This window comes from Corylus avellana, chromosome ca10, assembly GCF_901000735.1.
Source record: "Corylus avellana chromosome ca10, CavTom2PMs-1.0".
Classification (NCBI taxonomy): domain Eukaryota; kingdom Viridiplantae; phylum Streptophyta; class Magnoliopsida; order Fagales; family Betulaceae; genus Corylus; species Corylus avellana.
This window is the reverse complement of record NC_081550.1, coordinates 5,319,348-5,329,800: the sequence shown is the minus strand read 5'-3', so window position 1 is coordinate 5,329,800 and position 10,453 is coordinate 5,319,348. Positions and strand designations below refer to the sequence as shown.

The following is a 10,453-nucleotide window of genomic DNA, read 5'->3' as shown; positions in this document are numbered from 1 at the left end:
ATTTGTGGTAGCCAAACATACCCCATAGCCATGAAGGCAGCTCAGCCCAGTTGGTCACTCAGGTTGAGGCCCTTAACAAATTTGATTTTTTTTTTTTTAATATAATGAATATGGTCGACTTTAGTGCATGAACCAATTTGGCCACCAAAGCAATGAACAGACTACAAACTTCTCATGGCATTTCACATTTCAATATCATTGAATTTTAAAGCTTCAATCAAGGGGCAAAAACAAAATACTAATCATTGGCAATATTACACATTGTACAGTAATTGATCCAATCTGTGTAGTAGTCTCCATTATAGTAAAATACAAGTTAGAACCTATCTGATCCAATTAGACAGGAGAGCTGGAAAGATGAATAATTCACAATTATTGTTAATATTATACAAGAAATAAGATCAACTATGTTGATGACAAAAAACTGATGATCCAAAGGCAAGTTGAGAATTTTGGTGCATCACGCAAGTTAGATAGATATGTTGTTTCAAATCCAGATGCAGCTTCATAGAGGACCTTGAGGGCATAGGCCAGTTAATTGAGGAAAGCTTTTACACTGCAAATAGCCATTCTTAAGCAAGGAAGCTGATATGGGCAAGATTAACCCCAACGCAAGATCCACTTCAGGAACATGAAGTCGGCATGCCCCTATGGAAGAAATTAGCTCCTAGGGTTAAAAATTGCAGAATTCAAGAGCTTGCATCTTTTCCTTGCAGCACCAGATTAAGTTGATCTGGCAATGGTGGATCTGAACTAACTTGATCTATTGTTGGTGGTGCAGAATTTGCCTGATCTTTTGTCAGCTGGGTCGAGTCCTTTTCATCCATAGTTGCAGGGCTGGAGTCCATATGATCTATTGCTGGCGGGGCAGAGTTCCTTTGATCAGTTGCCATTGGAGATGATGTTCGCGGGTAGGTATTTTTTTCGTCCAAGTTAGTTTCAGCACTCTCATATTCCGAAAGGAGATCCATGAACTCATTAAGCAATCGCTGGACTTTTCTGTTTGATGCCACTGCTGGAAGAATATCTTCTCTTAGAAGTTTGTGTTTTCTCATTCCCTGCAGAGAGAGACCCAAAGCAAATTTCATCTAGATAGTTCATGAAGCATAAGAAAGTAAAAATTGATCAACTCCCCTGCTCTCCTCAGAGAGGGAGAGAGAAGCCATCCAGTCAATGAAAGCAATTATAATCTAGTATATTTTCCCTATATAATAGAAATAGCAAAAAACAGGTTCTAAAGTCTTACAAGCACACAAGGATCCCATCCCAGGTTCTTTGAATCTGAAGATGTGTTTTCTGCCATCCCAGTCGGAGGTCCAAGAAAACTCTCACAGACTTCTCGCAAACGAGACTCGTCTGCTTCTCTGCAATCAATAAGAATATTAGTTTTACTGCCACACTCATGGATGCTAAATACATTACTGTTCAATATTTATCCAGCATTAAAGGATATAATTGTCCAGTTAATATAAAATTAAACACTATAAAGCATACACTCCGATTACATCTGACAAGAAAACTTATTGTTCACCCTCTGAGATAGGCCCATATGTTGTTTCTTACCAATGAAAGCACAAGGTGCATTGCAACTGTTTTTCACCAAAGAATATTTAAGACAAAAATTTATAGGAGTCAGCATAGCTTAAAGTAGTACTACTGAAGGATTATGCTCATTTCCCGAACAATCATTTACAATCATGTCCCGAACAATCAAACTAAAAACAGTTTGAAGTAATATGAGGAGAAATACAAAAAGGAAATATATATGATCATTGGCAAGACCCTCATAACATATAGTATCATGTACATGTACAATTAATTTTATGATTACATTATGTAATGAGGAGCAATGGTTCTAAAGAAGGAAAACAGTTCTATACATTGAATTACTCAATGTGTTCTAGAGAAATAAAATAAAATAATGATAAACAATAAAAGTAACAAATACAGTCAAAAGTAAATGTTAAATATTGACGCATGAGAGAGAGAAACGATAATGACAAACAATAAAAGTAACAAATACAAGCTTTCTTCTTCTTTTTTTGTGGGGGAGTTTCTTAAACAAATCTGAAAGACAAAATCTCTTTGCCAGACAAAACTAGAATATCACTCAAAAAGGGGCCAATTAAAAAGGTGAAAAAAAAAATCAAAATCAAAATCAAAAATCAAAACAAAACAAAACAAAAAACTAAAACTGGGGATGGGGTTGACCTTGCAAGGAACCGTATGTATGACAAGAGGCACTGGCGATATTCATGAGGAGACTTCAAAGCTAAAGAGGATGCCAACTGAGCTTCCAAATGAGCACGTGTCTGCACTCCATCGGTCACTCTATAGCAAGAAACAACCACAGGTCAATTGTACAAGAAGAATGCAAATTATACTGTGGACTTCACACTGAATTACTGAAAAAAGAGAACTGTAGAGATGCGGAAATAAGCATATACACTGGGAGTACTTTGAAAGTCGGGAATCAATCTAGAAATAGTCATTAATAAATCATGAGAATTTCAAAAAAGAATTCAGAATGTTTAATAGTCCTGCAAGTTCAACAAAAATGAGCAAGAGGGAAAAGAAAGAGACGCCAAGGTGGTGGTCACACTTGTATTCATTGACAAATGCTGTACAATTTATTCACAGCATAATGCGTACTTTTTTTTTTTTTTTTTGATAAGTAATGTTCATATATCAAAAGCGCAGAGGGGCGCAATTCTAGTACACAGGAAGTATACAAAAAGAACCCCCCCAAGACAAGACTACTTCGTGTACCCACTCTTGTTAGATAAACTTTAGACCCATGTAAAACGCCCCTTCCACATGGATTGGGCAATTCTCCAGCTTCGCTGGTCCCAATGAATTGTTTTCACCCAAGAGGATTTGAACCTTAGACCTCATGGACTACCACAAAGACCTCTTACCACTTACCCTTGGGGTTTATACTTCTATTATCCATGTTAATAATTTTTCCTAAAATTCGAGTATCGAGTACTATGATTCTTCAAAACTAAAGAAAGAAATTCAGCCCTACATTCTGACTTTAATTCTAACCACATCTTCAATTAAGGCCTGTCAGTGACACATGGCAGTTTAGTACAAGCCATCGTGAATTTACACCAACTACATACCTGCTCCAACCAGGCTTTCTTGCCATATACTTCCTAACATCAACCTGCAATGCAGCCAGCTCACCACTCTGAACTGAACCCAAATTCCAGGAGCTTGCAAAGTTTGAAGCAGGGAAGCAGTCATCTGCAACCCTTAACCAACACATGAGACTCATATCAAAGAGGAAGGCATGGCGAGTGGCCAGAACCACCAGAGGAGAACCAGATCTTGATAGCTTTGCAGATATAACTTTGATTGTGCCTAGAGAGCAATTAAAAGAAAACGACACATATATAGAACCACTCGATTAAAGGGCACAGTCAAGAAATTAAACAAAAATTCCAAACTTTACAGACAAAGTATATGGCTTCTCAGCAATTATTATAAAAAATAATAATAATAATAAATTAAAAATTAAAAATTAAAAAAAAAAAACCTTGCTAAACAAATGTGAGAGTTTGTGATACCTGCATCTTTTGCAGATGAGTTTGAGTTCAATGCAACCAGAGATCCCAATGAGTCGTGAAGGAGACAGTTCCGGTTATATAGATCCCAAACAAACATCGTTCCTTTCCTTGTAACTAGCAACAACTTCCAGCACTCATCACAATCTATAAATGTTGCTGCTGATCCCATCATCATGGTTGGCATAGCTCGTCTCCCACATTTTGTGTAAACCTTCCAAGCAGAAAACAGACATAAGATAGTATAATAGTTCAAACAAATTGTGCAAGCTAATATCTATATCCGTATTTCCATAAAATTTATAATTAGCCGAATTTTTTTGAAAGAAATGCTTATCATGCAGTTGTCCTCTAGGGCCTTGATTAAAATCATTAGCCCAGGGACCCTATGCTATTCATTAGTGATGTCTAGAAAAATTTGTTAATGTTTGTCAATGTCAAATTCTTCAAAAACATGGTAATAAATAAGTAAAAGTATCATTATAAAGAAATAGTTTGGCAATGGAATGTCTCTCAACAAGGCATTAGCATCACCTAATAGTTAATTTGCAGGTTCCAGATAACAATCAATCAACAGCCACACCTAATATTATGATGCAACGTTTTGTGATAAAGGATGTGCATTGCAACTATGAAGAGAAATACTCAAAATATATCGTTAGCGCCTTCAGCTTATACAATGTCAAGAACATTTCGAAAATACAAAACAAATAAGAAAGAGACCCCTCTCCCCCCACTGCACCCAAAAAAAAAAAAAAGAAACAAGAAATAACATTTAAATTTAAATACTTACCTGTATGCATCCATCTTCACATCCAACTGCCCAGAAATTTGCATTTCCAGCTAAAACAGTGACTTTCCCCGAGATTCTATCAGACCAAAGCGTTTGAGGCCCCCTAGTGCAAATAATTTCTGTTTCTTTCATCATGAATGTATTTCCCACCCCAAAAATATCGCTTGCAGCATGTTCTCTAGGTCGACCTTCCAAGCAAAAGGGTAAGGCATCTTCTCCTCCTTTCTTATCAAACACCCTGATAGAAAGAGAAGTACTAGAAGCAGGCAAAGAAGTAGAAGCCTTAGCACTCCCGGACTGTTCCACATTGATGCTTCCATCTTTGCCCATGGAGACTGGAACTTTCTCAATAATGAGACTCTCAGAAATTGTAGCCCTAGCAGTGACTCCAGAACGCTCCTTTAGATCAGAGCTTCGGCCTACTGCTGCCCTAACAAAACTTTCTTTAAAGCCAACCTCAGTAGGAACCAACCCATTATCGTCCTTTCCGCGATCAGATGCAATAATAGGAAAGTCGAGTGCCTGGGACTGAGCTGCAGTAGAAATATTTTCCTGTTGAACAGGCACTCCAACTGCTTCTGGAATTATTCTCTTTCTGCCATCAGGGCATCTATACTCTCTTTGTTTTACAGGACTAGAAATCCGGGTAGAAGTTGACACTTTATTTAACCCATCAGCAGCAGTTCCACCACTCTTCTTCCCATCATCAGCTTGAGGTTCACTCTTTGTTGCAACCTCTGCATCAAGGGAAGATTTTATCAGCGTCTGCTTTTGCTGAATGTCTGGGACAACTTTTTTGCTTGGTGTCTGTTTAGCTGAAGCTGCTTCAAGCAGTAGCTGTGCTGGACTTTCTACTAAGTTTGCCTCTCGACCTCTCACATCACCATAACGATTCCTTTTTAACTCATCCAGTTCAGCATCACTTAGCCTGTGGCCAAGTTCTTTCACCTCGAAATGGAAAGTAGCCACTGACCCGTCCAAGGAACAGGCAAAAAGTGAATATCCATCAGGACTCCTGTTCCAAAAAGAGAACAAAAGATTCAAAAGAGGAACAACAAAGATGTAAAAAGAATAGTTGGTCAAAATCCAAAAAGAAAATCTGAACCTATATCCCAATAGTTGCATATTTTCTGGAAATAACAGTCGTACCAAGATAAATCCACAACACTTTGAGTAAAGAAATGCTTCGCCACAAAGAGAGGACGAGGACTTGCAGTCGTCCATACAGTTATAGTGCGGTCCTGACTCCCAATTGCAATAACATTATATGGCTGTGGTTCTCTGCCTCCGGTCTTAGAAGCTCCATTACTCCACCCAACAGATGCAGATTTCACTTCCTGAGCATTGGAGGAATTCCTTCTGAACATTGAATGATTAAACTTCACCACAATAACTGGGGCATTATGTCCTAAGAAGTCAAAAGTGGCAGACCATTCGCCTCTCTCTAGAACAGGTGCCGAATGCCTTGGCTTCTGGAAACCGTGAGTGGTAGTAATAAAATGGCCACAAGGGGACCATCCAAGCCGCCTGAAAAAGGTAGATCCGAGCTGACAAGAACATACTCCCATTAGAACATAGAAATTAAAACTGAAACAATATAAAATTTGTGAATGATGAATAAACATACTGATTTAGCCCAGTGACCATCTGTTCTGTGAGCAAGGCTCCAATCACTTGTTCGCCAAATAATGACAGTCTTATCGTCTGATTGACTTGCTACAAAGGAGCCAATGGGATCCCAAGCAACTCCTTTAACCAGGCTAGAGTGACCCCTAAGAACAGCAGTGCAAATGCCATTGCTCATATTCCAGATATGGACAGTATTATCCAAACTCCCACTAGCCAACGTCGAATCATCTGGAGACCAATTAAGATCCACCTACTTTAAGCATAGAAAAACAACTCCCAGGTTAGATGATACCCAATGAGAACACTCATGTAATAAACATAGGTTGCATTTGATCGCACATAAAACTGAAAGACTTCTCTGTTCTTTACTTTCTTTTTCACTATGGAGGAACAAAACAATATTTTAAAGAGAAATTATGAATAAATAATTTAGTTGCTCAAAGCAATTGATTTTTGAAAGCCACCATCCCAATTATTTGTTCACCTTAGAAAATCCAACTTCTTATAGTTAATGTATTGTTTTTGAAATAAAAAGTTACCAGTGTCCAAAATCACCTTCCTTAATTCAAACTCAAATCAAGAAAATAAAAAAATAGTACTGTATTTTCAAATAAAATAAAGAGTAAGTTAGTAAAGCTATTAAAATTATGTCATTGAATTTTCAAAATAGACATTATTTATAGACATCACAGAATGGAATAGTGGACAAACAATATGGGACAAAGGGAGTAACAAAAATATACACATGCAGTAAGATAAAATTATTCCAAAAATCATCAAATGAAATTTATCGTTTTGTTAACCAACAGTATCCCATTCGTAAAAGCAATTTCATTACCACATCAGCAGTGTGTCCTCTTAAAGTCATTGCAACTTTCCAGTTCTCGACATCTGGGGGCTCTCCACTGCCAAACTCAGTGGTTCCTGAACCAGGCTTTCTCTCATGAATTAAAATCACCTGATCATCAGACCCTGATGCAACATACCTACCATGTTTAGCCCACCGAACACAGTTGACAGAACCAAAGTGGTCACGGAGGGTCGCAAGAAGCCTATGTGTGGATTCATCATTTCCCAAGTCCCTGCTAACAGACTTCATGTTCCAAATACGGACCTGCATTCAATGACGGCAAAGAGGGAAGCAAGCTTAATTGTACATAGTAGATAATGCTTGCATACATAATAATATTTCTGATAAAGCGAGTTGTTGTGTGCATGTGATGTATGTGCATAACAAATTAAAGTTATTCCTTCTGTCTCATATTGTTGGTCCTTTATTCGAGATGTCCCAAAATATTAGTCACTTTCAAAAGTTAATGGACACGTTTTAATTACTTTTCCAACCTACCCACAACTGTATTTAAAAAAGCAACACTCCTTTTTCATTTGCTTTAGTGAGTTTATGTTGAGGAAGCTAGTTTTGGAAACTTATGTCATCTTCTTCAAGAAAAAATAGCGTCGATGATAATGCCCTTAAAAGTTTGAATTTCTATACATAACCAACAATATGGAACAGAAGGAGTATTTTTTGAACATTAGAAATTTTTTTATTGCAAATTAAGGAAACGAAGATCAGTAATCACTTAAAGAGAGATAGAGAGAAGAGGATTGCACAAAGCGGGAGAGAAAGTGGTTGAGGTGATTATTGAAAATATGTTTACTTAAATTATTAAACTATATAATAACTTTAGAAGGTTAATTCTTTTATTTGAGGAACTAGTTGTCAACGAAAATGGTTTTTTAGGAAACTTTGTAAGTAAAAATTCCTAATTTAACTACTACAGGCTATCGGTAGTAGTAACAAACATAAGAATAGTGGTACCATGTGCCATGACATCAAAGAAGGTGAAGCAATGTTAAAAGCATATAAAAACGAATCCTTCTATAGTTATGCATAGAGGCTTACCCAATTTTCTAATATAACAAAGGACACTGGTTGCAAACCAAAAAGAATGCAAAATGACATGCCTGTATAATTACACATACAAATAACATTTTACGCTAATAATCACATTCTTTTAATACTCTTTTGTCCAATTCAAGAACAAGACGGGTAATAAGTTTACTTAATGATTGTATTATTGAAAACATGTATATTTAACATTTATCGATCTAATAGCACCTCTAGTCACCATAGTGGGGTTTGGGTGAGGGGAGAAAGAGAGAGAGCGAGAGCGAGAGAGTATTTATTGCATAAAGCTAAAACCGCAATACAAATCGACACCTGTATTTACAGCATTGATTCATTGAATATCTATGGAAACATTGCTAGAGGAGGATTCTAGACCAAAACATGCCGAGTGGTAAGTTCCAAAGTTAGTTAGCACCCTCCCCCACTACATTCCCAACCTCTCCCCCCCACCCCCACAAAAAAAAAAAGGGGCATGAAAGGCATCTCTAACCAGCAATTTTTCTTTACATATTGCATTGCTAAAACCACAACACCCAACTTACTTTGTACCACATTGAGAATGATATGCAGATAAGACAGAATGGGAAACATCCAGTCAGCCCCTTAGTTGAGTCTTGTCTAACAAGCATATATGAAGAATTGATTGAATTTATGAAAATTGTCAATCGTTCCCACTAAAAGCAAACTCCGAGTTATTAATTGTATAAATTATAGTGATGTCAATGAAGGTCCATTCTGGAAGCACTTATTATTATTACATGTTATCTCATTTGAGGGAAAATATTTTTTGGTTGAAAACATTTCAAAGAAAATCACTGATTTGCCATTATCTAGTTCAGACTTAGAATGAAATTGAAAATCTTTTCCGTTGTTTGTTTGGTAGGATTTTTTTTTTATTGGTAAGTTACACTCGAACTCCATGGGACATGAACCCATGACCTCGCCCTCCACCTTGCTACAAAGTGAGGAAGAGTACCATTTGAGCTAAAGCTCATTGGCAGTACAAAAAATATTTTCCCACTAGAACTAGAAAGGGTGGAGGTTTGATCTGGGTGGGGGCCCTGCATAGTAAAGGGAAAGGAGGAAGCAGAAGGAGACACAGGGGAGGAGGAAGTTGTTTGCAGGCTGGGCTGCAATGCAGGGGGATGGGGGAAATTGTAAGGGGTTATTTGGTTTTTTCTGTGGGGGAGAGGGGGGAGGTTACAACATGATAGGGAGATTGCGGACAACAAGCGGAGGAAGGTGGCGCTGAGGGGCAGGAGGGTGGCTAGGAGGGACCATACTAGAAGTCACGCGAGTACAAAAAGGGTAGAAGTCACAGAACAAATAAAATGAAAGGTTTTCGAAGTAATAAGGAAATCGCATGACGCAACAAGGAAGTAGGCTAGGCCAAATATCGTTTTTCCTAACCCAAATTCCTCAGCAACCAAACAAAGCATGAAATACGTAAAAGAATCCACCAGCTAGGCCAAATAGCTGTATTGGACAGTTCTAGTATGTTTTGGTCCCAAATAACAAACAATGTGAAACTCAAAGTGTAAATGTCTCTTGTCTTCTTAAATTTTCCAAGCATTCAAAGTAGCAAGAACTTCGAGCAATTATCTCGGCAACCAAAGAAACGTGAAAAAAGCGAAAGGTTATATAAACGAGATGACTTTTGTGCTCACTCAAGTAGATATATTTGTTGCCCCGACAACGAAGAACCCAAAATTTAAATTTCATAGTATTCCCTATTTACTGAATTTTATTAGCAACCAAACAGACGAGAATAGGATAAGATAAAAGCCATACCTTATGGTCACCCCCACCGGTAGCGAACCTAAGCCCCCCAGGTTGAACATCAATGGAGAAAATTTGCATCCCCTCATGTCTAATCCAACTGGGTTTCTCTGCAATCATCTCTGCTTCCTGATACAAAAATCAATACAGGCTTTTGCACTATAGTTCTGGCAAATTCGCAGCTTTGCAACAAAAAAAAAAAAAAAAAAAAAAAGCCCTCAATTCAGTGAATTGAAGAGAACCCAGCAATCAAAAACTAAGAGAGACCATCAGAAGGTACTAAATTTATAATTTTAGACCCAAAGAAAGCCAAAAGAAGCTATATTGGAAAAACCTCAGATGTGTAGGAGAACCCAAACCCCACAAAGACAGAGTCTTTGACCTTGTTTCTTGAAAAGCCAGCAAAAGGTTATGCAAATTCAGAGTTTTGGAAGCGAGAAAAACCCTAAATTTGAATAACAAGAAGAACTCTTTTTAATTCTTAGAGAAAGCAAAACCCTAGGTTTGGACCTAAAGGACCAAAACCCTACAAACTACAAAGTGACTGGGTTGGGGGGAGATCAAGAAATAGCTTCTATTTTAACGGTCAAATCTCCTAGAAGATCGCGGGTCTTAGATACGAAAAAAAGACTTCAAATGGAAAATTTTTTAATTTAATAAAGAAAAAGGTAAAGAGGGGAATCAGTGCCGACTGGAGTTAAAGAGAAGTTAACAGAATGAAAAGGACCGATAAGTTTCGAAAGCTTGGCCTTTTGGTATGAGGGCACCTAC

General features: G+C 37.6%; 1 protein-coding gene across 2 annotated transcripts; it reads right to left on the bottom strand.

The window, feature by feature from the left end:
- Window positions 1–226: 226 nt before the first annotated feature.
- Window positions 227–9,864, bottom strand: LOC132163357 (protein HIRA). Of its 2 annotated transcripts, XM_059573616.1 has the most exons (10): window positions 9,695–9,864; window positions 6,830–7,105; window positions 5,990–6,241; window positions 5,512–5,909; window positions 4,363–5,377; window positions 3,573–3,783; window positions 3,126–3,366; window positions 2,212–2,331; window positions 1,247–1,364; window positions 227–1,058 (listed from the first exon to the last, which is right to left on the bottom strand). In XM_059573616.1, exons 1-10 carry the CDS (start codon window positions 9,800–9,802, stop codon window positions 690–692), a joined length of 3,108 nt encoding a protein of 1,035 aa, XP_059429599.1. In that variant the 5' UTR covers window positions 9,803–9,864; the 3' UTR covers window positions 227–689. The 2 variants fall into 2 exon arrangements, with proteins under 2 accessions (XP_059429599.1, XP_059429600.1); XM_059573617.1 differs by lacking the exon at window positions 9,695–9,864 and having other exon boundaries at window positions 5,990–6,244; window positions 6,830–6,919.
- Between the last annotated feature and the right edge of the window lie 589 nt (window positions 9,865–10,453).